Source organism: Peromyscus eremicus, chromosome 19 (assembly GCF_949786415.1).
Source record: "Peromyscus eremicus chromosome 19, PerEre_H2_v1, whole genome shotgun sequence".
NCBI classification, from domain to species: Eukaryota; Metazoa; Chordata; class Mammalia; order Rodentia; family Cricetidae; genus Peromyscus; species Peromyscus eremicus.
This window is the reverse complement of record NC_081435.1, coordinates 45,964,522-45,991,186: the sequence shown is the minus strand read 5'-3', so window position 1 is coordinate 45,991,186 and position 26,665 is coordinate 45,964,522. Positions and strand designations below refer to the sequence as shown.

The window sequence follows — 26,665 nt, the reverse complement described above, 5'->3', positions numbered from 1 at the left end:
CTTCTGCTGCTGCATTTTTCCATTTTACCAATTCAGTTCTCTATTAAAAAGGTAAGTTTGTCTAAATCCCAGGAAACTTAAAAAGCAAGAGTAGATGAAATGCCATCTTGATGAACTCAGAGCTACTGATGATTAAGGTCTGGTTTCCCATCTGTCATATGCAACTATAGCCTCTGGTGATCACATGAGCAAAAGAGTGGGAACCACGTGGCTGGGGTCTGGTTCTGTGATATGTACCCCAAATTGTCAAAACAAGTAAGATGGTGTTGAAAGATACCGATAGGTAAACTACCAAGCAGGTAAGAGACCAAATGACATTTAGTAGCAAAATGTTGGATGGTCACATAAATTTTAAGGCACTTCAGTGGCAAATCAGCCAACAAGGAATGTTGGAGAGACTTCTTGACTTACTTTGTTCAAAGGGCACTTGTTCTTAATAAATCTTAGTCTTTCCTTTGATATGGAAATGACCTTTATCTGTTATTCATAGGAAAGACGTTCATGGTGTATGAATAAAAATGAAACGATAGAAAAATATTTGGGCTCCAACCTTATGATGTTGGTGAAATTTAAAAAAAATTAAAATGATTTACACAGGAAACTTTCCCAAGTAACTTTTTTACCCATTGTTAAATTATTTGCGTTTCATCTAAAGTTTTCCTCACAACTACGTTTGTACAGACCCAGAAGCCACTCATCTCTTGTCTCCTTGAGCATCCCTACCTCCACCATTGGGCACAGTCAGTTTGTCAGCCTGAGCTCTATCCACTCTAGTCTTTCTTATTAATTTCCATGGGCTAGACAGAGAATTAGGACTGGGTTCTTTGCAAATTTCAGCTTTCTGTATATGTATTTTCTCTGTTCACTTATTCTATTTGTAATTCATGTTTTCAATAGATTAATTTAAATATGTAATAAACAACAGTACCAACAAGCAGGAAGTTCCTCTGTATTTTTTAGGCTGAGATTACAAAAAAAAAAAATTATTTCATTTTGCTTGAGCTTGGAGAGTCTGTGAAAGTTAAAATTTTGACATCAAGTACTGTGGTTTAGATTGTGTTCCCAGTGACATAACTAGTTAAATGTAAACCAGATGTGCTTTGAAGTTTATTTCCAGAAATGTACAGTGAACTGTTTCAGTTTCTGGTTCCATGACATTTACGCCATAAAAACATTGTATTTAAGGGAAAACTAAATAGTTGATATTTGTAGTTGTTGCTGTATGTGTTTTTGAGTTGGCCATTGCTTAATCCAAAATGGATATTTGTAAAACTATGGCACCAGCACTTTTTTTTTGGGGGGGGGGAGTCTTCTCACAAATGAATTAATTGGAGAATTAAACGTGGACTGCCCTCCGATGGAATGCCTACTTCCTGCTCCCCCTAGGTTTTGGGGGTTTTTTTTGTGCTTATATTTTCATGAAAGGATTTCAATATTGTAGAATATTTGCTTCCATTTAAAAAACCTCCCATTTGAATTAGTGTATTATAAATGCTTGTATTTTTCTTTTAAGAAATCTTTTTCCACTGCAAGCAACCTGAAAGCAAAATGCACTCATATTTCTCCCAATAATTTATAGTTCAAGAGCTAAATTAATACCTGAGCACATCTTCAGACATTCTGAAGTGGCGGTAATTGCTCTCTGCACAGGTTTTTTAATTAAAATATAATTATATAATTCTCTCCTCATCTCTTCTCTCTCTCCCACTCCTCCTATGCACTCGTCTTTCAAGTTCGTGGCCTCTGTTTTTTGTTACATGTGTGAGTCTAAATATATAAATCTAACCTGCTCAGTCCACATAATGTTACTTGTATGGATATGTTTTTAGGGTTGACCACTTGCTACTGAATAACCAATCGGGGGATCTTCCCTGCTCTCAACATTCCTTACTTGCCTATAGTTCTTTGTTTAGGATTTAAGCTGGCATGAGGTTTCTTCCTCCCATGTTAGCACATCTTTGGTCTTTGTACATAGATTTTTGAGTTGATATTTTAAACCCATTGGCTGGCAGTCAGCTCTGAGCCTGCCCCTTTCAGGACTAGTTTATTTATATTTACTTGAGTTAATCAGGAGCAAGCATTAGAGCCTTCTAGCTTTACTTACAAATCTTCTCCAATATTTTAAATAAAAAAGTGTCTGTATTAAATCCAAAGATAGGTGTAGAGGTGCGTGTCTCCTTGGGACTTCAGAGACCCTACTGTTTAACCTAAAAGTATTGACATACATTGTTATGTTTGGAATACTTAAGCAAGGAGAGATGGGATTGAGTGGCAGCTTTTGTAGCTGAGTAATTGGATTGAATGGAAAGTGTCCTTGATGTTCTTGTTCATATTTTAACTGAGACCTGTGTTTACCTTTTATTAACTCACATGTTTAGGTATTTAACTTCATAACTTGGAGAATTTCTTAGACACCTCTTGAAAATGTAGGTGTACTATGATTCTATTTGCTTTTGACATAAACAAGAATTGCTTACGTTACTAGTATATCATTTGACTTAAGACTAAGAGCCGTAATCATTGGAGTCCTACTGAGTGCAATCAAAGCTAGTATTTTCTTTCTATCTTTAATGGTTCTAGAGATTAGATTTAGGGCCCGAGTCATGTGCTCTGCCATTGAACAGTTCTCCCACCCTACCCCAGCTCTAGTTTTCCTAATTTTTGTCTTACCAAAGTAATTCATTAAGAAATCATGTAACTGTAAAGGGCTCAAGAAAGAGAACGGTGGATAGTGACTGGGGAAAATTCTGTCGCCAGGATGAATATCCCAGTCCTTGTTTCCTGATTTCCCTCTAGGAGTTCAGAATTAAAGCCAATGTTGGCATGCTTTTCTATTCAAACTTCACAGAACTATGAGAGGCAGAAAACAATCAGCCTTTGTTATGCCATTCGATTACAACCTATTAAAGAGCTAACCAAATCAACTCTATGTACTTAGAGTCATAGAAGATACACATACTGAACCCTTTTCCAAATAGGCTGTTCCTGATGGTCCTACCGAGTCTTTAGTCATGTAGATGTGCATCCACGCTGTAGACCACATGTCTTCATTCCCCATTCACTTCAGGCCTTGAAGGTCCCTATTAAAATTAAAAGAGCCAAGTTTACCAGACATTCTGGCATAGCGAGGCTTGCTGGAATAATATTTTCCAGAAACCCATGGCAGCTCTAACGGAATCTTTTCCTTCTGCATTGTAGATGTAAATGAATGTGAGAGCAACCCATGTGTCAATGGGGCCTGCAGGAACAACCTGGGCTCCTTCCACTGTGAGTGTTCGCCCGGCAGCAAGCTCAGCCCCTCGGGATTCGTCTGCATCGGTGAGATCCCTACAAGGAGTCCCTGGGGAGGTCATCCCACACCTCAGCCTTCCTGTGGTGGAAACAGAACAAGAACAGAAGTTAGGCAGGCTGTTCCATTCTAGAACGCCCCCCTTTTCACGTCAGTAGATACGTGACACTGTGGTTGTAAGCGCTTCTGTACATACACATTTTGTCGTACCCTTCAAATGCTCTAGGCACGGGTACAGTTGAATCCTGTCACAGATCTTTAAACCTTCTTTCGTAATCAAAGACATGATGGGATTTGGATTCAGTTCACAGAACAAGAATTTGAAGATTTTTAAACATGAACACACAGAGGGAGTTTAGTATTTTCCTTTCTCTCATCCATCACAAGTTGATAGGCTCCAGAGAAAAGAAGATAAGTGTTCTTTTGCTTTGGAAAATCTCTAGGGGGATAATACTATGACTCAAAATGTCTAAGGCCAGTTCTTTTATTCCAAGTTTTGTTCCAAGATAAGTTTTTGATGTATAGCCCAGGCTGGCCTAGGACCTGATGCAGAGCGGGCTGATTGGGAATTCACAATTCCTCTGTCTCAACTTCACAGATCCTGAGATTGCAGGCATGGGCCACCATGCCTGCTTAAGACCAGGTCTTGGTAATGACACAGAATGTATACAGAGCAAGATAGTCTGATCTAGGAAAAAATGTTATGTGTCCGGGAAAGTCTGCCTCAGACATTTCTCCATAATCTAGCAGCATGCCACAATCTCCATGGATACCTAACATCCACCTTTAAAGGGAGTTTTCCATGGTGTCATATAAATGGGCAAGTTCTTGTTTGTTGTCTAGCCAAAATGCATTAGTGATTTAATAGTTAAGTAAAGACACAAGTATTTTTATCATTGTCTCCATAGAGAGTTGGATGCTAGCTTACCTACTTGTTTTTAATTCGAAATGACCGAGACCCATATTATCAATGGAACCCTCTTTGGAGTCATGTGTTCATTTCCTAGTGAAACATGGCCACTGAAATATAAGCACTGCTCAGCTTTCCTTTTAAAAATCAGTTGCCACACACCTGGGACAAGGCTCTATTTTTTAAAAAAATCTAATTACTAGTGTTTAGGGGTATGGGACTAGATCTGTAAAGCAGAAATATTTTTGCTAAAGCACAGTTTCCAACTAAGATGGAATTATTTTTATTATATAAAGGAAATGAACTCAGCATCAGTCAAATAGTCTGAGAAAGCGATCTGTATGCCACTTGAGCATCAAAGACATCTTCCTTTTTGATTCATCATATAGACTTTTATCATCCTGGCCTTTTGTCTTTATAGTTATTAATGAAACAAAGATGTCTTATTCCCAAGTTATTAAGTCATTCTTCCATTTGCCAACAACTAAACACCACCACATTTCCCTGGCCAGTGTCTTCAGTTTTTCATTCATTATGATAAAATGTGTTTCCGTTGGTTTTCTCTTTCCACCAAGTGAATCCCAGGAATAGAACTCAGGTCCCCAGGCTTGTTGGCAAGCACCCTTACCCGCTGAGCCATCTCTCCAGCCTGCCTTGAACGTGTTTTCAATGGGGCTATCAGTGACTCTAATCAGTGACTACCCCACCACCTCTAGTCACAGGGTTTAAGTCATTAAGAAATGAAAATTCTGCTTTTTGGTTACTAATTTAAACTTAGAGCTTCTGTGACTTCATTGTGTACTAAGAATAGTTACAGAGTTTGAGTTAATCCTTCAGATATACCAAAGATGATCCTAAGTGGTTTTGTAAATGTTTAAAAGACTATCGTATTCTGGTTAGTATTGTTAACCTTGACAGAACAACACACTTGATTCACTTTTCCTGTGTGGTACTGCTCTAGCGCCATAGTGCCATGTAATCCATACCTGTGTCCCTTGTCTTCGTCCTGGGTCTGCATGCACTCTGGCCTTATGTCCCTAACTCCTATGGACGTAAAAGAACAGCAGCTTTCCTGCTATTGGATCCCACGGTCTATTCCTTATGGTAGACTATTAGCAAAGAAGTCTGTCACCCGCTCTCTCAGGATTTGCGTTGTGGACATCCCAAGCACAACTGTTTCTTGAATTTTTTTTTTTTTTTTTTTTTTTTTTTTTTGGTTTTTTGAGACAGGGTTTCTCTGTGTAGCTTTGCGCCTTTCCTGGGACTCACTTGGTAGTCTAGGCTGGCCTCGAACCCACAGAGATCCGCCTGGCTCTGCCTCCCGAGTGCTGGGATTAAAGGCGTGTGCCACCACCGCCCGGCGTCTTGACTCCTTTTTTAAAAATATCTTTTGCTGTGTCATTCTTACCCACCCGACATCCAGCCTGAAGTATATCACTGGTGGGTCCTTAATCTCTTTGCCTTTCTGTGTGCACTCACCCCTGTTTCTCAATTCCGTGGACCCATCCTCACCTTTCCATGAATTCCAGGCTTAGGTTTCCACCCGGCTGCAACTGTTTCTGTTAGCATGTCTTGTGACATCTCAACAGAACGTGTCTGAAACCAGGTTCTGATTTTCGAACTAGATCCTGTTTCTTGGACACATATTTATCTTCGCCAATGGCAGCTCCATTCTCTCAATTGTCACCCCAAATTCTCCTCCTCAGCCTCGATGCCTTACTCCCAAGCTTCCCGTTGAATCTATAAACAGGATCTATTGATTTTGTTTGCTGGTTACCCGTATTTCAGCCACTTTTCACCCTCCACCTACTATTTCTCTTCTGATTTTAAAATTAATTATTTTAGGTTAGCTTACCGTAGTAATAGATTTCATCACAGCATCTTCATATACACATCCTGTTTCACTGTGTTCTGATTCATCACCCCCCTGTCCTCCTCCATTAGGCCCCATCTGTCACTGTCTCTACACAAACCAATTCATTCTCTTTCCCTAAATGGTACCCTTTCGGCTTTCCGTGTGTGTGTGTGTGTGTGTGTGTGTGTGTGTGTGTGTGTGTGTGTGTGTGTATTCCATTATTGTGTCTATTTGCCACCTCCCTTAACAATCTCTTATTCCCCACTCATCATCCCCTTTCTAGTTGTGATATGCAAACATATATGTATAAATACACACAAGAACACACACACAGAGATATTTAAATCTATGTTCTACATACAATATTTGTCTTTCTGAGTCTTGCTTATTTTCACTTAACCATTTCCAGTTGGGTCTATTTTCCTATAAAAGTCATCATTTGGTTTTTCTTCATGGCTACCCAAGATTCCATTATGTCTACATACGTATTTTCTGTATGCGTTTGTATGTAGATGGACATCTAACCTGGTTCCATTTCTTGGTGTTTATGAGTAGTGAAGCTATAAACATGAATGTGTAGGTATCTCTGTCATATGTTGACACAGTCTTTTGTCCTTTGGGCATATACCTAGGAGTGATATTGCTGAGTCATCTGTGGTAATTCTGTTTTCAGTTTCTTGAGGAGCCTCCACTCTGATTTTGAGTGGTCCTACGCTAAGTTCTGATCCTGGCGACAGTGGACAAGGGTCCCTCTTTCCCACACCCTGGCCAGCCTGTGCTGTCTTTTGCCTTCTTGATGATGGCCGTTCTGACTAGGGTGAGATGGAATGTCAAAGCAGTTTACATTTGCACTTCCCTGGTAGCTAGGGCTATTGCACACATTTCCAAGTGTTTATTGGCTGTTTGTATTTCTTCTTTGAGAACTAACTGTTCAGTGCATTAGTCTGTGTATTCATTTGATGACTTGGGATTTTTTTTTTTGCGGGGGAGAGGGATAACTTTTGTAAATTTCTGTGTGTACTGGATTTTAACCCCTGTGTGATGCAGAGCTGGTAAAGATTTCTTCCTTCTGTAGTCTGGTTCTCACTCTGGTGACCATTTCCTTTCCTGAGAAGAAGCTTAATCTTCGTTGTCCAGGTCTCTTCTTAATACTATTGACTCCATTTTCCTCTTACTCCCAAACATGCTGCCTACAGTATTTCTGCACAGGCCTCAGCTTATGCTTGGAGAGAGAAGTCAGCATGGCATTCTTTTGTGGGAACTGGAGTTGTTAAACACAGTGGCTCCTCCATTTCTTCAGAGCAAGGGCGGCCATCCTTGCCAAAGATTTTGTCACTTTCATGACCCCCTTCCTGCTGTGACCATCCCCCACAGCCCTCTGCCTGCTACCCTCCACCCTGAGCCACATGGGCCTTCGCTCATGCATGTCCAGCCTGCACCTACTGTTCTTGATCTCTGTGGCTAGAATGGTCCTCGTCCAGGTTCTGTGTCTTGTCCTCTTCCTGTTTCTATTAAGCTGTCAGAGTTGGGGCTTCTCTGAGCATCCTGAATAAAGTCTCTCTGTCTGTCTCTGTCTCTCCCTCCCCCCAAGATGTTAACCCTGATTTATTTTATTCAGAGATTTTAATTAACCCATAATTAAATCTTTGCACCTACATCTCTTGTGTGTATACAAAAATCATGAGGGGAAGTATCAATGAGTCTCTAACCTGCGTCTTAGTGCACAGTAGTACCACCCTAAGAAGTGAAGTGTTGCATGGTGAGGGCCTAGAATCTGACTTCACTGACTTGAATCTTGATACTAGCACCCAAATACTTGATTGGCCTTAGATATACTGAGTAAATAAAGAGGGTCTGGAATGACTCTGGTCACTAGCCCAGTGAATAGTAGCAATTGCTGTCACAGTTTATCTTACTCTGAATAACAAAAGCCAGGGTGATAAACCAGTTGTTATATGGATAATTGAAGATTTAAATTCAATCTTATGGATGGGTCTGTTTTCTCTGGGTCATGGGACTTACAAGTGTGTATAAATCTGTATAGAGTGTTTCATTTGAGAAAGTACAGATGCTGGCTGATATGTCAGTCTTTCTGGAGTGTACAGAGATTTTTCCCAAACCAAAAACTGCCCCAAAGGAAAAACACACCTAGCTCTTCCAACACCCTCAGCTCCTCCCATACCCTCACCCAGCTCCTCCCAGACCCTCAGCTCCTCCCATACCCTTACTCAGCTCCCCCCACACCCTCAGCTCCTCCCACACCCTTACCCAGCTCCTCCCACACCCTCAGCTCCTCCCACACCCTTACCCAGCTCTTCCCACACCCTCATGCAGCTCCTCCCACACCCTCATCCAGCTACTCCAACACCCTCAGCTCCTCCCAGACCTTCAGCTCCTCCCAGGCCCTCAGCTCCTCCTACACCCTCACCCAGCTCCTCCCACACCCTCAGATCCTCCCACACCCACACCTAGCTCTTCCAACACGCTCAGGTCTTCTCACACCCTTACCCAGCTCCTCCCAGACCCTCAGCTCCTCCCAGACCCTCAGCTCCTCCCAGGCCCTCAGCTCCTCCTACACTCTCATTCAGCTCTGCCCACACTCAATTCCTCCTACATCCTCACCCAGCTCCTCCCACACTCTTGCCCACAACTTTTTATATTAGGTCAAGGAAAGAATTGTTGCTTTAGTTTAATCTCTACCCCCACAGGATTTAGGCCATGACAACTTCTTGTGATATGCCCAAGCATCATCATTCTCTCATAGTTCCTTCTCTGGATTTGTGGAGTCACTTTTGCTTATATTTTATTGTTGAATTTAGAAGTAAAGCTTTGCACATAGAATTAAATGAGATTGCAGTAAGTTCTATGGGAATATGCTTTGATATCCCTCAATTGTGTGCAGCAATATTGCTTTTTTAGCAGTGCTCTTACACTGCGAGAAAAAGTCACGAAACACGACAGAATCCACTAACAAGAGTTTTATTAAGATGAGGAGAAAAGGATAGATGTGATCAGGCCTGCTGAAAGGACACATGTGTGAAGGGGGTGGGGGAACCTAGGGGCCGGCTTTTAAAGGCCAAGCTGCACCTGCACACACAGGCCCACGTGGCTACTCCACCCATGCGCATAGATCATGTGGTTGGACTGCATGCTTTATGCAACCACGCAGCCGCGGGTCATGGCTCACGCAGGATGTATGACCCGGAAATGACTAGGCAGAAGTGACTGAGTGTCCTGCTGGGCATGCTTGGCCATGCCTGGCTGTGGGGGCATGGTGGGAATTTCTATCAAATATGTTCTAGAGTTTGTTATCAGAATCATCTGAGGAGATGGTCAAGAATGCAGATTGCTTGGCTGCACACCCAGAGCTATGCATCTGCAATTAATCAGGAATATTGCCAATGTCATGCACACTTAACTGAGAGCCACAGTTCTACAAAGAAAATTAAGCTTGTAGTTGTATAGGCAGTCAATACTCGCCCTGTCACTTGGAATAAATTCGTTGCCACTGCTTCAGAATCAGTTGTCATTTACCCTTTGCTCAATTAAAGTCTGTTGTTCTATCAAAAGCTCCACTCACCACTGGCCATACCCTCCAGCACATGTGGACTCAAAAGCAAGATGCTCGTGGTAGCTCAAGAAGATGTCACTATTTAAAAAGAAAAAGTTAAATGAGATATGGAAACGTTTTAAAAATTGGGAGTGGCTATCTCAGGTGGTCAAATTGCTAGGAGATTTTTATATCTTGTTTATATTGCCCTGTGCACTCAAGTCATTGATGATAAATAAACATGCGTTAGTTTTGGAGGTAGAGCTAAAATTACACGTAAGCACACAGGACAAAATACTAAAAGAAAGCAGCCCTGGTATGAGCCAGGGATGACTGGTGGATCTATCATTATGTGTTATCATCATAGGTTTGTCATCTTTGTTTTGTTTTGTTTTTTAAGATATTTTTTTCCAAGCTAGTCATCAAATAAATGTCTTCAGTTAGGGGAATACTGGATCTTCTCAAATAGAATGTAGATCTTGACTGCCTTGTTCGGTGAAGAATGAGGGAAGAATGGAAATGACATATATTTGTTCTTAATTATCAAAGCATATCAAAGTATCATAAAGGTTGTCCATCTCCACCTGGGTTATGTGGTGTTATCATGGCAATGCACCATATTTCTAGTACCAGAATAAACCCTTGGGCAATAGTGATTATTTCTCTAGAGCTTATTAGCAGATACAGTTGTACGAACGGCCACATTGTGTGGGATAGTGAAGTTCAATATTTGATGTATGTCGTATTTAAATACAGGCACATGTCAATATGCTCAAAGAATATGATGTAAAAAATGATTTCAAGAATTAATACTCTTGTATCCTTTTTACACTGTAACAATCCCTTTGGTGTAGAGAATGAACACAGAGTTCATTTTTTTCCTAAGAGATCAGAGCTTCCCAACCTCTCCTCTTCCTTTTCAGACAGCCTGAAAGGGACATGCTGGCTCAACATCCAGGACAACCGCTGTGAAGTGAACATTAATGGGGCCACTCTGAAATCCGAATGCTGTGCTACTCTTGGAGCTGCCTGGGGGAGCCCCTGTGAGCGCTGTGAGCTAGGTAGGAGCCCCTGTGAGTGCTGTGAGCTAGGTAGGAGCCTGACCAGGCCCCGAGACCTGTTGATTGGAATGTCATCTGGGTCAACAGATGTTCCTTCTCACAGTGTATCTTTAGTGAGGAAGACCACTATGTTGTATTCTCTCCAAAATTGTCTTCCCAGATGTGTAGCTGAGTTTTCCTGGTCCTGCCTGGCCCATGGTCAGGACAAATCTCTCTCACCCGCCAGTCCCGCAGCCACTCAGACCCAACCAAGTAAACACGCAGAGACTTATATTGCTTACAAACTGTATGGCCATGGCAGGCTTCTTGTTATCTAGTTCTTATATCTTAAATTAACCCATTTCTATTAATCTATAAGTTGCCACGTGGCTCCTGGCTTACCGGTATCTTAACATCTGCTTCTCATCCTGGCGGCTGGCAGTGTCTCTCTGCCTCAGCCTTCCACTTCCCAGAATTCTCTTCTCTGCTTGTCCCGCCTATACGTCCTGCCTGGCCACTGGCCAATCAGCATTTTATTTATACAGAGCGATATCCACAGCACAGGTGAAATTCATTCTTCTTTAGACATTTATATTTGCGTTTTCCATTAAGTGTGAGTAGACCTCCTAAGTCTCTTAGATGTGGAGAGAGAATTGGCTCAAACTCGGTGTCCTCGTTTGGATGTGTCCAGGGGGACAGGATGGCCTTGTCCTTGAGGCTTTAGTTTGTTTGCTTTTAATTCATTTGTCAGTTTGAGCAGAGAGGAATTGACGGGGAAATCATTTCAGTCTGGGTCAACAGGGATGGTGTCAGCAGCACAGCAAGCGGGGAGTTTTTGAATTGGAGACAACTGGTCCCTTGGCCTTGGTGACCCAGCTTCAAGTTTTAATTCCTTCGTGCTGAGCCTGACAAATGTATTCTTCTTCTGTAACGAAGTAACATTCTGCCCTGTTCCTCTTCCAGATGCAGCTTGCCCAAGAGGGTTTGCCAGGATCAAAGGTGTGACTTGTGAAGGTGGGTGTGATTCTTGAATGAAACAAGTCCTTAAAGAAGAGCACAGAATTCCCATTCCCTCTCAAGGAGCTAGTCACTGTTTTCCAGACCCTTGAAATTTCAATTAAAATAACTCAGTGTAATCAACACAGTGCTCTTAGGAAATAGCTTCGAGGTTCCCATTTCTCCTCTTTATACAGTTCCCAGGGAAGTCCCCAGCCTTCAAGGCACAGAACAGCTGGCAAGGGAGCATGTCTGGGCTGCACTTTTATGGACAGCATGGCTGTGGCCGTCTGCACAGCTGGTGCCCAGGAAAGCTGGTGGCTGCGTTGTGGAATATTTTTGCTTTAACTAAAGTAATAATCCACACCACGCTGTTGCAGATTGAATACCCTACACAGGAAATGAGGCTACACCTGCTTTTTCTATTTGTAACGTCTTTACCCTTCTGCTTACTGCATTTCCCCACAGATGTTAATGAATGTGAGGTGTTTCCTGGCGTCTGTCCAAATGGACGCTGTGTCAACAGCAAAGGCTCTTTCCACTGTGAATGCCCTGAAGGCCTTACACTGGATGGAACGGGCCGTGTGTGTTTGGGTAAGATGCATGCTTTCCTGTCCACATGCATGAAGTTAACCATCAGCTCTTTGTCCTCTGGGCCAGTCCAAAACCAGAGTCTGTACTGGAGAAATTTGCTTTAAATGAGATACAGTTTGAGGGGGAAAAAATCACTCCAAGATATTAAAATATGTGCTTTATTAAAATAGTTTCTGTTTAAAACATACTTTTACAGGAAAAAAGAAAAACTATCATTTAAGCTTTAGTTTCTGATACTTTAGACAAGTTGAGTTACTCTCACTATATTCACAAAAGGAAACTAGACATAATTTGAACCTAGAATTTTAAAAGTTAGCATGTACCAGCTCACTGAAACCATACTTTCCAGATAAAAGGGGGAAGGGAGGGGCAAAGGTATGTCAATCATACTGCTCCCTCCTCTACCACCATTAAAGTGCAAGTTTTCCTTTTTTAAAAAATAGAGGCCGGGCGGTGGTGGCGCACGCCTTTAATCCCAGCACTCGGGAGGCAGAGCCAGGCGGATCTCTGTGAGTTCGAGGCCAGCCTGGGCTACCAAGTGAGTTCCAGGAAAGGCGCAACGCTACACAGAGAAACCCTGTCTCGAAAAACCAAAAAAAAAAAAAAAAAAATAGAAGTTTGTTTTGTTTTTGTTTGTTTGGGGTTTTTTGGTTTTCAAAACGGGGTTTCTCTGTGCAGCTTTGGCTGTCCTGGAACTCATTCTGTAGACCAGGCTGGACCAGGCTAACCTTGAACTCACAGATATCCACCTGCCTCTGCCTCCTGAGTGCTGGGATTAAAGGCGTGCGCCCACTACCCGCACAGCTGCAGATTTTCTTAATGTTTTGTTTTCTTAAGATCTAAAGTGCTCAGACTCCTTATCAGCATGGTACTGATAGTGGTTTCACCTTAGTCTTTATCGATGCCGTAGCTGAAAGAATTTGAATTTTATAATGGAAAGAGAAGCTTTCGTTTATTTTGTGTTATATGTAAGCAACACTTTTTCTTTTAAAGATAACTTTTCCCAATAAGCTGTGGAGTAGTAAAGTTTTCGAAAGGACTAGAGTTGGCACAGCTACACCAAGACCAAGTTCTCAGCTCAAAGGAGATTGATTTGCCCCTGAGGGACAAAGACAGGGGCTAAGAGACAAGGGAGAGGGAGAAGGAATATTTGACCTGGATGTCTCTGGATAGAGAGGAGATAGATGTGACCCATAGGCAAATGGCAGTTTATAGGTGGAAAATAGGAACCCTGTGTTAGGATGAGTTGGTTTATTTTGATTGGGCATGTTGATTGGAGTGCCAAAAGAGGGTTTTTGATCGCTGGACCTCAATACTTTCATAGCTGGACCTAACTAAATCCTTCACATCTTCTAAAGATCCTTCCTTCCCTAGTGGCCGTGCTGGGTAAAGTCAACTCGGAGACCAGTGTTTGGGAAGTTGTGTCATTAGACTCTGGGAAGTGGTATAGTGTGTGACTTTTCTTCATGTTCATGTAGACACCCTGCATGGAACACTCAAAATGAAACTTTACCGTGCTTGCTCTTATAAAATACTTCTTCTCAGTTTCGATTCTGGGAAATGTATATAACTCAAGGTTAAAGACGGAGGCAGATACTGATGTGACCTTTGGTTGAGAACTCGGAAGACTCAGGGCCGACAATAACTGGAACATTAAACTTGTCTTTGTGCCATGGTGACCTTTCCATCAGGGAAGACCTTCCCTTTGTGAAGCAGGTTTCAAGCTCACTCATGATGTCACATCTCAGAATGCTTTCACCAAAAAAAAAAAAAAAAAAAAAAATCTTTTTGTTTAGCTAAGAAAAATTCTTTTCTGAGCCTGTTATTCCTATTTGTCATTAAGAAGTGTGTGACTGGAGTTCTGCCATCTTTCTGTTGACCAGCACATGAGCATGTTGTCCATAGACGGTACTATCTCACCCTGCCGTGTGGCTGTTCATCGCTGCGCTGAGTCCCTGAATAACTCAAGCTAGGCACTAACATACAGTTTGGAAAATGCTCATTCATTTAAACAAATAATTTGGCTCCTTCATGGTGAAGAAGTTGATGGGTCTGCCTGGTTCAGGAGAAAACCAAGATCCACAATTTGTAACAACAGAACAAAACCCACTTGAAGTAAAAACATAATGTTTTAGTCAAGCAGACTCAGTAAATTTTTACTAGTTGCAAAAGGGATGCAGCAATGATCTAGCTGACCATGGCTGTTTATGACTGGACCCTAACAGGACTCCTGTAAGATGACTTTAAGCAGATGAAAAAGAAGAGGCCACCATTGAAATTATTTTTTTTTTCTGATGAGGAAAATGAAAGGCCATGATCGTGGGCTAGGAGGGAAGAGCCATGCCATCAGGAGAGTGTTTCAGGATTCCTTATGAGAGTTAAATAATCTTCTAAGAACCCACCTTCACTCCCACTAAATGACTGTTACTATGGAGACCATTCAAGGTGGTGACAGACTGGTTTCTCATTTTCGGTCTGTCTCCAGGCCTACCATCATGCACTGCTTTCTCGAGTCGGTTTCACACAGCACTGCCATTGATGAGGAAAGAATCCTTTAGGAGATGTGCAGTTTGAGCTAAGTCCAGGTAGCCTGAGGCCCCCAGTGTGAGAGTCACTGAACAGATGTGGGATAGGGATGTTGAGTGAATCTCCCGACTTAGGCGCAGACTGTGCTTGTCGATGCAGATATCCGCGTGGAGCAGTGCTTCCTGACGTGGGATGAGGATGAATGCATCCACCCCGTTCCTGGGAAATTCCGCATGGACGCCTGCTGCTGTGCAGTTGGGGCAGCTTGGGGCACAGAGTGTGAAGAATGCCCCAAACCTGGCACCAAGGAATATGAGACCCTGTGCCCCCGGGGCCCAGGCTTTGCTAACAGAGGGGACATCCTCACTGGGCGTCCGTTTTACAAAGGTAACTGCAAGCTGGGTCCGTGGCCCATCACACGTTCCAGGGCACGCTACACTCTCTGAGAATGGGTTCTGTTTTCAACCTGTGATTTGTAGCCAGCCTAAGGACCAAAACTCTAAATTACGTGCAAAAGACAGTATTGATAGAAAGCTGGGAAAACAGAATGCTAATCATTCTCTTCCTCTACTTCTACTGTCCTGCATTTCCTTTGACATAGCTTGAAGAGAGGTAGCCCTGCCCATGTCCTCAGTAGCAGAGAGATCTCTGCCCCCACTGTTCTTCATAAGCCAACACCCAGGTATATAGGAGTGAGACTCAGTTGAGGGTGAAGTTCCTCTTCAACAGTGGAAACGTTTCCCGTGCCACCTCTGTAGTTATTTCAGACCCCAGGAGCGGTCCCTGTCCACGGCTGCATGGCTGCACGGTTATTGTCTATGGAGATAGACTTTTAAGTTAAGGCAATGGGGGGACTCATTCCTGCCAACCAGCTCCACAGTTGGGCCTCGCTCTGCTTGCAGATATCAACGAGTGCAAAGCCTTTCCCGGGATGTGCACCTATGGGAAGTGCAGAAACACAATTGGAAGCTTCAAGTGCCGCTGCAATAATGGCTTCGCCCTGGACATGGAGGAGAGAAACTGTACGGGTAAGATGGGTTTTGTCCGTTAATGAAGCCTGTCTTCATTGCCTTGGCAGTGAGTATACTGCCTTCAAAAGCCCATCTTCTCAATGAGGATCTCCCGTTCTCTCTCTCTCTCTCTCTCTCTCTCTCTCTCTCTCTCTCTCTCTCTCTCTCTCTCTCTCTCACACACACACACACACACACACACACACACACTCTCTCTCTCTCTCTCTCTCTCTCTCTCTCACACACACACACACACACACACACACACATTACTATTATTTTCTTTTACTGAACTTAAAAGCCAGTTCTCCAAAGAATTTTGAGAGCTACAAAATAGCCTAAAATGCCATTGTTTTGATGTGAAAATATGATCTTCCAAATATATGAGGACTAAAGAATATAGCCATTAAGAGTTTGTGTCTGTTATTTCAACCTGAAGAATATTCTAATAATTGTTTTTGTTTATGATAGACGTGTTTTGACTTGCTTTCCTCCCGTAGAAACAGCATTGTTTTTTTTTCTGAGCTGAGGACCGAACCCAGGGCCTTGCGCTTGCTAGGCAAGCGCTCTACCACTGAGCTAAATCCCCAACCCCTGCAAGCAGCGTTCTTAACCCCATGAGATTGAAAAGAGATGAAGTTAGAAATGTTTCTGTTTGGTGGCGTGCAAATTGATAACAAAAGCTTGACCAGAAATGCAGAAGTTGTCCAGTGATCGTACAGAAAGACTTCAAACTTCAATTCATCAAAAAAAAAAAAAAAAAAAAAACACACAATGAGCCGTTGGCAGGCAGAGGCTGGGGAAATCTCTGTGAGTTCCTGGTCTATGCAGAGTACTCCAGGACTGTCAGAGACTCAATACATTAACAAATATTTTAAAATAAGATAGTGGCAGAAACATTTCATTCATTGTGACTTTTTTTTAATGGCTCATGTTTTCTTAAACATATTTGGTATAGATCCGACTTCGGTACTGAAAATGCATTACAGGTCTGAGGGAGTTCTCAAGAACTTTTGGAGAGTTTTATTAATAAATAAATTAATAATCTAGAGAGCAGATATTATTACTGTGATAGAGAAAACATGGTAAAACACAACACATAGTTTCTCTTTATTTTTTAAAACTTGGTAAGTAAGCACATGTCTTCCAAGGGCAGCACAGATCATATGGTGGGTTCACTCCACGACCCAGCTGTGTCCGAAAACTCTGACTTGAGGGGTGTACTGGGTCTGCCTTGGACGCTGCCTGTCTGTGTCCAGCCAGCCAGCCAGCCCTCTCAGCGTTAGCATTCCATGTCCACATGCTGCCTTGGCTGGGGTAGCAGAATGAACAGTCTCTGCACATTGCTGGGCCTTCCTCCCGTGTGAGCACACTGCCTCCCCACTCGGACCATACAGAGGAGTTGCTGGGTCCACTCTCCATTACTACAACTAAGCCACAAAGAGATGGCCACATTTCAGAACTCAAAGACACCCAGGCCCCACCTGCCGGTTGACCATGACAGTTTTGGCAGTTGGAAAAAGGAATGTGCCTTAGGAAGGAGACGTCCCCTCCACCCGATCGCCTCGGAACATTTCTTCCTACTCTCAGCCCTGGTTTCCCCAAGTCTCAAAAGTGCAGCACCCTCCCGTGGAAAGCCGCGTCCCTCCAGCACTCTCTTATCTCCTTCTGTATTTTTCTTTCCTTGGACATGGGGAGTAGACATCGATGAGTGCAGGATCTCCCCTGACCTCTGCGGGAGTGGCATCTGTGTCAACACCCCGGGCAGCTTCGAATGCGAGTGCTTTGAGGGATACGAGAGCGGCTTCATGATGATGAAGAATTGCATGGGTAAGCTGGGCCAGACCCTCCTGGCAGTCTAGGAAAGCAGCCTAGTGCAGGCCAGTCTGCTGCACCTCGCCTGGCTTCAGAGCTGTGGCAGCACCCTTGACCGGAAGTGTGCTGAGGACTGAGAGCTGTCAGGGACAGACAAAAATCCCTTCCTTGAACTGGAAGCAACACACAGACTACCCAGGATCAATTTTTTTTTTTAATCGATAACATTGTGGTGACCCCTGATTTGTGTTCTGGCTTGCCAGTCCCATGAGAGCTATGCCTTGTAGTTGTGAAACTGAAAAATACTTAGGCCACTATTTCATATGAGTGACTTATTGAACTTACCACATAAGATGTTGCCATTCTCATGGGTACAACCTTTTCACGTTACAAAAGAGCATTGTTGTCTATAATGTGCTGGTCTGCACTCATGGGCTGCATGCAGCCACAGGCCACAGATTAGGCTCTCCTTGCTGCAATCTTTTAGGAATCTTAGATTCAGGCTATAAACACTCAATTGACTGGCAACAACATATGAACCCTTAGTCTATGGTGATATAAAAGTAAATGTTGTATAGGTAACTTATGAACTAGATTATTTTGTACATGAAAATTTTCCAGTGGTTTGCTGTATTGAGAGTAGAAGTTTCATGCTTTTCATATTGAAATAACAAGTGAGACTTATCCCACTTCTAACTGGATGTTGTCTTTATGTTTGAGCCACACACCTTCCTCCTACTATCCCTTCTCCCGTACTGTATGTGCAAATGTATTTTCCTCCGAGTTCTTTAATGGATCTCACGTTTTTACCTTTCAGACATTGACGAATGTGAACGTAACCCTCTCCTTTGTAGGGGTGGTACCTGTGTGAACACTGAGGGCAGCTTTCAGTGTGACTGCCCCCTGGGGCATGAGCTGTCCCCGTCCCGTGAGGACTGTGTGGGTGAGTTTTTTTCCCCTTCGTATAGAAATCCAGTGAGCACAATGGGTAAGATCAAGAGTCAGTTCTAGTGGATGTGTATGACTTTTGTGGCTCATGTCAACCTGGATATCCCAATTCCCCATATCTAGTTTCTAGAATGTTGGGCACTGGGCTCCTTTCCATGTAAAGACCTCTATGCAAGGCCCATAGGTTTTGTTGTCCAGGAAGGGTGGTGAGTGAGCTGCACAGGACACCTCCTGGTTGTTTTTGTGTCCACACACCCATTCGCCTAGTATGTCAGAGTCCACACCTCATCCAGGTCAACACACCCACATAAGGCTGTGGAGCTCCTTTGACACCTCATGCCTCAAGGTCTTCCGCTAGCATCAAGTCCAGAAGGATGGCAGAGGTCACAGCAGAGTGCTGGAGGCATTTCCCCACTCCAGCTATTCCCTTGAAATCCACACAGGGTTAGCATGTCTAGGACATGTGCTGTCCTGCACTGGCTTAGCCAGGAAGCACCTTCCTCAGCACACCTTTTCCTCAGAACTGTTTGAGCACAGCTCACCAACACACATACCTTTATGTATAAGCCAGATAGATTTCTCTGCCAGTACATGAAATGAACCTTAAGCAATATATTAAACAGACATTTTTCAGCAGGGTGAATTTAAACTCTTAGATATTTTTATTTTGATAACAGTGCACAAGATGACTTTACACTGGGGACTGAAGAATTCATGACTGGACATGCTGCAATATAGTGATTTGGGAACCTCCTCCTGAGTCTATCTGTCACAGCTTAGAGTTCACCAACCCTACAGCTGAGAAAATGGCCCCTCAAAAGGGCAATATGTATTATAAAATAAATGTTTTGTGATATGTATACTCAATGACTATAACCATAAATTTATGTAGCATATTCTTCTAGATAGTTGTATGAGTCTGAGATAATTTCTCGTTATATCCAGTGGTCACTGAGTCTAACTTATATTCCTTCTGATGAGTATTTTGCATATGGAAATGGATCACTCTGCTGTCACAGGGTGTTCTCTAGGGATTTTATGATTTATTCCACATATTTTTGCATGAGTTTTTTTTAAGGCATTTGTCCATCTTGTAAAGGCCAGATTGTTTTAAACTAACAGTGGCGGGCTGAAGATCCACATAGCCAGGCACATAAACAGCTTGATGAACACAAACATATGAGGGTCTTAACTGCCATGACTCTATTCTCTGGAACCGGCATCTTCCTTCAGGATAGTCCAAGTTCTGTAGGCAACACCTGAACAGCGTTTGAAGATTATGTGGGTACACCAGTGTGAACCCATAAAATAGATAACAATGAGATTTACTTATGGCATACAATATGTCTGTGTACTTTGTGATGGCAATGACTAGCTACATGTGGCTATCTAATTGTAATTAAAATTAAATACATAAAATTGCTCAGTCATATTATACACATTTCAAGGGCTAGTAGAACATGCAGTTCCATTTTGGAAACTATAGACAGAGAAGGGAATGCTTCCAATACAGCAGAAAGTTGTTGTGTCAGCAATAAGGGAATAGAGACCAGCATTTTTACCAAACATTCCAGATTATCCTGTTTCCCACTCAGGCGACACCTCTTTGGTGAAACCTGCTCTTAAAGGCTCTTCTAAGTTTGCTGTGGTGTAAAGCATAATTCTGTTTGTCTTTTCTAGATATTAATGAGTGCTCCTTGAGCGACAATCTCTGTAGAAACGGCAAATGTGTGAACATGATTGGAACCTATCAGTGCTCTTGCAATCCTGGATACCAGGCCACGCCAGACCGCCAGGGCTGTACAGGTAAGGGTGGGCCGCACAGGTCTGCGCTCCCCGTCTCTCAGGTCATCAAGCTTTGGCACCAGCTATATCCTAAAGCCTATGGGAGTCCTTTGTACTATAAATGAATGTAAGCAGGGGCCAGATGGTTTGCTGACTTTGCAGAAAACTCACTGGTCTTTTCATAAAAAGTGCTCCAAACTTCATAGCTGTTATATTTCTGGGGTCTTTCCTCCTCAGACAGTGAACTAAACAGAATGCTATATAAAAGGAAGTGAAAGGGATTAAGGGAGATCAATAGTATAATCTTAAATCAGTACAAACAGTATAAAGACAAATCCAAAGCTAGTCATCTATTATCTGTTTAAAAAGAAGATGCAGTAACCATTCCTTTATATGGATGTCGATTTGGCGTTTAATGTGCTTGTAATGTCCGCGCAGATATCGATGAATGTATGATAATGAACGGAGGCTGCGACACCCAGTGCACCAATTCAGAAGGGAGCTACGAATGCAGCTGTAGTGAGGGGTACGCACTGATGCCAGACGGGAGATCGTGTGCAGGTACAGAAAAGATAAAAAAATATATGCATGCTATGATTCTTCTGTTATAAATGTGGCTCCCGACTTTGTCAAGTAGAGCTGAATGGAGACATTTTATCTGAGACCAATGAAAAACGTTCTTGCTCTCACTGACCATTAACTTTGCGTCCTCAGATATCGATGAATGTGAAGACCATCCTGATGTCTGCGATGGTGGTCAGTGCACCAACATTCCTGGGGAGTATCGCTGCCTCTGTTACGACGGCTTCATGGCTTCAATGGACATGAAAACATGCATCGGTGGGTATCAGGAACAAGTGATAATGTTTTTATTGTTCTCTATTATTGAGACCATCATAACTGATTGAAATAGAATGTCTGCCTCCATCTTCCTTTCTTCCCATATCTCCTCATATGTGTTTCCCGCTCAGCTTCAGGTTTGTTTCTTTTTATCACCCATTGAGTCCAGTTAGTGCCACCCTTACATGCACAGATGTAGGGACATCCACAAGAGCTTAGGAACCCTACCAGTGGCCACACCCTCCAAAAAGAATGGTTTTCCCTCCCTCAGTCACTTTCCATTGACCATTGCTCATCAGTCGGGGCCAGGACCTGGAAATCACTTCCCATGTCTGTGGTCCAATTTTAGTTGGGTTGATCTTGTATGAGTAACCATGGCTGCTGTGAGTTCATGCATTCGATAACCATGTCATGTCCAGAAGACAGCATGCCACAGCACTCCCTCCCCAGCAAATGAGAGTCTGATACATATGTGAACACACACACACACACACACACACACACACACACACACACACACACACATACACACGGAAAGAAGACTTTTTTTTTCACTGTTTCTTTGAAAATCTGAGCCATTTTGCCTGAACTGTAAAATATGAAAAAGAAGAATTATTTCAGAAGTTCTTAAAGGCAGGTAGGTACTTACCTGCAGCACGAATCTTTCAAGGAGGCTGTATTTTAAGTTTTATCTGTTTACTTCAGTACTATGCTATTCAGCTTAAAAGGCGGCTTTTAAATTACGGCGATGAACAACAGTAACCAGAAAAATGTATTTTCCAGATGTGAATGAATGTGACTTGAATCCCAACATCTGCATGTTTGGGGAATGTGAGAACACAAAAGGCTCTTTCATCTGCCACTGTCAGCTGGGCTATTCGGTGAAGAAGGGGACCACGGGATGCACAGGTAGGACTCCCCGCAATGTCCGCTAGACTTTGGCCTCACGGGTTTCAAAAGCTGACATCCTTTCAGCATGCACCATCCTCGGACCCGTGCATGCTAGGGCCGGTCCACCAGGCTGTGACTGCCGTGTGATGGGTAACTCACTCTTAGCTGTACCTTGCCACCCAGAAAGGAGGAAGGAGTGGGCCAAGTCTGCCCCGCTTCTGGTGGATCCTGTAACATCGTTCAGTTGCTCAGCTTGATTACAGCCCAGATGGAGGGCCCACGTAAAGAGGGAAAAGTCACAGCAGTGACTTTTCAGTGGTTCTCAACCTCCCTAATGCTGCAACCCTTTAATACAGGTCCTCGTGTTGCGTGGCCCCCAACCATACAATTATTTTTGTTGCTACTTCATACCTGTAATTTTGCTACTGTTATGAATCGTAATGTCAGTAGCTGCGTTTTCCGATAGTCTTAGGCGACCCCCGTGAAAGGGCCATCCTACCACAAAAGGGAGTGCAGCCCACAGGCTGACAACCATTGTCCTAAAGCATCCAAGTTTTCATTTGATTCTCAGTGTGAAACTGGTAATGCATTCTTAGGTCCTATTTAGACTTTTACTGTCTTACCCCCATGCTTTCTTCTTTTTTCTCTCTCTCTCCCACTATTACCTCTCTCTTTCTCTCTCTTCACTGTTCTTGCTTACCCCATATACTTTATCTTCTAACTCCTGTTTTTGCTATTTACTTTTCTCCCTTTGCATACAGATAGGACTAGGAAACGCCATAATAAAGGTCTGGGGAGTTGTCTCCTGATGTTCACTTTAAGGTCCCCATATGGTGTTGTGTGATATTTTGATTGTGTTCTGACAAATAAAGCTTGCTTAGAGTTAGAGGGCAGAGCTAGCCACTAGATAACCATAGAGGTTTGGAGGACTGTAGAAAGAGGAGACAGGAAGTAGTAAGGTGGGGCTGAGAGAGGATCTGAATCCTTTTGTTTGGAGGAACCGGAAAGGGATGAAGGGACTGTGGCTGCTCCCCTGCTGCTCTGAACTTTCAGATTTTTACCCCGATATTTGACTCCTGGTTTTTTATTGATAAGATTAATTAGAATAATGCTTCAGTATGGCATTTTGTTCAAGACAGCAATGAGGCACTCAGGCTGCAGGAAACGCTTTAGCTGACCATCCAGGAAAAGGCAGAGAGGATGAGGGATGAGGGCAGGACTTTACTCTAGTAAAGGTGATAGAAGCCAGTCGTGTGTACAGTGTCAGTTCAGCAGTGGCAGCTTGAAGTTAGTGAGCTGCTAGAACAGATGAATCATAGTCTAGAAAGTTTTGGAAACCAAATCTACATAGTTGTGCATAGTACAAGTGTATATGTTATGTATATACACATTCACACAGCTGTGTATTGCTTTGCAATAGGGATACGTCGCAAGAAATGCATCCTTAGATGAATTCACCAGCATGCTAAATCAAAAAGCATACCTATTCCAGCATAGCCGTGTGTCTAGGCATTATCAGCTTATAGGACCATTGTCAGTGGTTCGCGATTGACCAAAATGTCATTAGGCTGCACATGACTGTATATATCTGAATAGATCACATATATGTGTCTCTGTGTAATATTTGTGAACATAAACATACACTCGTAAGCACTGGTCCCCTTCCAGGAATGTTTGGAAGAGAACATTCTTTACATATTCCTAGATAAGAAATAAAAAGCAAAAGGGCACACGTAAGTGACAGTTTACAGAAACTCTAAATATATATGTAGCAGTGTGTGTGGAGGGAAGGAGGGTGCTGGAAGTCAATCCTATGTGCTTACAGATGCCAAGCAAACCTTTTACCCCTGAACTACATTGGAGCATTGACTCATAAAATGAAGGATGATTTTTTTTTTTATGTCAAGCTCATTCTTACCTTCATGAAAAGTATGTGATAAATAGTAATTGGAAGGAACAGCACAGTCCTTCTCAAAAATCTCTCTTGAAATGTGTGTCTCCATATCCTTCCCACAGAGTTTTGTCTGGGCCTTTGCAGCATGTGGGGGCTGCCACTCATGTCCGCAGGGGACAACAGCTGCACTGTCTCGTTCCAGCAGGAAGTGGCCAGCAAGTTCTTGTAGAGAGAAGGGCTTGTTGGGTCACGATCATGAAGTTTTACATCTTACCGGAGTGAGAAATGAATGAAAGACGAAAGCGGTGTTAGTGCTTTCTCTCGAAAGCCCCGTGTTCATCCTAAATTGTCGTCTTCTCAGGAACACACTTGGAAGTAGACTTAATCAGCTCGGGCTTTATCTTTTCCTTTCTAACTTTGGTTTCTCAGATGTGGATGAGTGTGAAATCGGGGCCCACAACTGTGACATGCACGCCTCGTGTCTGAATGTCCCCGGAAGCTTCAAATGCAGCTGCCGAGAAGGCTGGGTGGGGAAAGGCATCAAGTGCATTGGTGAGTTCCCAAACAAGGAAGACCCTTCTCGGAGGGCCAGCGTTCCTCACGGCCCTTCCTTGCACACGTGTTCACCGCCATACTCCAGCGGGAACATCCTCTTCACTTTTTATTTACTCTCTCGTAAATCAAAGCTGTCTTTGGTCGCAGGGATAATTCCTGCCTGAGTGTTTCCTTAGCTTTAATATAAATGGTCAAATTACAACAGGATGCTCTGGCATCTGCCTTTCCATGCATGTTGCTCAGTAAAAAAAATTATTTGATGTGCAGCCAGTGATCTAAACAGCTGTAACATGAAAAAACGGCTAATGTGTTTTCCCAGTCTTTTCCTAGAGTAATCAGTGCGATTTGAAAGCCAGGGAAATAAACGGTGGAACAAAGGGGGTTTTCACATGGCCTCAAGACGGGAGTAAGTGGACGGCTCTTAGTGTTAGCATTGTCCTCACAGGCAAAGCTGAGTGTTTTGTTGAATTCCAAGAAGTCTAACTTGAAAAAGAGACTGGAGAAATCTTTTTCCCTGAGTTCCTCTTGAGCCAAAGCCTAATAATATTATATAGCCCTGAGGCAGGGGACTGGATTATACTCTGGGTGTCATTCATAAAGCTGTTTAATATGTCCATGCTGTGACAATAAAGACTATTTCCAGCTGGTAAGAATTACTCAGGTCAAATTTAAAATAGAAGAAGAAGAAAAACCATCTGAGATTCCCATGATGACGTCTCATTAAAGCTTATAGACCCCTAGTAGGGATTAAATAAAAAAAAAAAAACCTTTACTATCTCTTACCAACAGTGTAAATTAATTTAAGTAAGGCTTGCCTATCCGGCCAAATGTTTCATACTTGTCAAATATTTAAAGCCAATTACTGAATGTACGTAATCATAGTTTCCAAATGACTTTGCCTGTGTCAGCTTCCTCAGGTCGACTGCAGGCCTGTTTCCAGGCCAGCCATGCCCACCAGCGTCCATCTCACGGCCTGACAGGCAGGCCTGGCCTCCTCATTCCCATCGTTCTTGTCCCATGTGCCTTCTGGTTTTCTCTCAGTTTCCATTTTATGTGCGGCTTCATGTCCGTCTGTCGGTCTGGCCGACCGTCACAAGACTGCCTGCCCCGGGATGAGATCAGTCGCCAGCGGTCCATCATTCTCAGTCATTTCCTTCCCTCCCTCTCTCCTCCTGCCACCCCTGTCCCCTCTCTTCCACCTCTCCCATCCTCCTGCCCTCTTCCCTCTCAGTTTCGCCCCTCTCCTTCTTTCCCCGCTTCTGACCCCTCTCTCTCTTCCTTTCTCTTTTTCCCTCCCCCATATTCACTCCCTGACCCTCCTGCAACTTATTCACTTCAGCTAGCAGTACTAGAAATCTTCAGCCTCTTCTCACAATTGACAGTGACCTCTTTACATTTAGGAACAACCCCAGCTTCCTCTCCATGGTTTACAAGTCTCTGCGGCATTTCTGGCTTCACCTTCCACTGCCCTGGCCCCCAGGTGCCGTGGTGCCGCTCCACCTGCCTTTAATGCCACATTCTGTAGGTTTCCTCTCCGGCGGTCCTGTCTGTGCTGCTCTCTCTGAGAAACACCCTCCGTCCTTCTACTCAGTGAAGTTCTGCTCCTTCATCCTTGCAAGAGGAGGTCTGGAGTTGATTAAAAGTTACCTCTTCGATGGGATCTGCCTTGAACCCTGCATTTCCAACTAGGTTATATCTGCAACATTTTCCATAGTTCATAGCAAAATACGTAATTATTTCTTTTCTGTGTTTGACACCCATCCTTTCCAATAGGCTGTTAATTCCAGGAGATCAAGAAACGCGTTTCTCTTCCCTTCTTATAAAATAAATTTAGAACCCTATGCTGCTTCTCTCTTGTGGAGATCGGTGCTACCTCCCAAACAGAGCCTCTTACCGTGATAAGAGAACCAGTAGAAAGAGCCACCAGAGGTGGAGATCAGAGTGAATCTGACTCTTGTTTTCCTTTGTTTTATGAATACTTCACACAATTCTTGAATTGGTAGCTGGGGCCACGGTTATGACATGAGCATTTTGGATTATGAAACTAAAATCTTGGGGATATAGAGCAGTGTCCTTCCAGATAAACCAAAACAAAGTCAGTTTGGGCTGCCTCGTGATTTTGACAAGTCACAACCTCCCCATGCATTAGAATGTCCCATCTCCGTCT

At 43.2% G+C, this 26,665-nt stretch overlaps 1 protein-coding gene across 1 annotated transcript in view; it reads left to right on the top strand.

Moving 5' to 3' along the window:
* The window catches only part of Fbn2 (fibrillin 2), a 216,533-nt gene that overhangs the window by 131,688 nt on the left and 58,180 nt on the right, over positions 1-26,665 (top strand). The window contains exons 20-32 of the mRNA XM_059246115.1: positions 3,199-3,318; positions 10,528-10,665; positions 11,608-11,658; positions 12,109-12,234; positions 14,920-15,147; positions 15,663-15,788; positions 17,472-17,600; positions 18,403-18,528; positions 20,214-20,339; positions 20,757-20,879; positions 21,033-21,158; positions 21,942-22,067; positions 24,373-24,495. Coding sequence (XP_059102098.1) covers positions 3,199-3,318; positions 10,528-10,665; positions 11,608-11,658; positions 12,109-12,234; positions 14,920-15,147; positions 15,663-15,788; positions 17,472-17,600; positions 18,403-18,528; positions 20,214-20,339; positions 20,757-20,879; positions 21,033-21,158; positions 21,942-22,067; positions 24,373-24,495 — 1,668 coding nt within the window. The remainder of the gene's footprint in view (positions 1-3,198; positions 3,319-10,527; positions 10,666-11,607; positions 11,659-12,108; positions 12,235-14,919; positions 15,148-15,662; positions 15,789-17,471; positions 17,601-18,402; positions 18,529-20,213; positions 20,340-20,756; positions 20,880-21,032; positions 21,159-21,941; positions 22,068-24,372; positions 24,496-26,665) is intronic.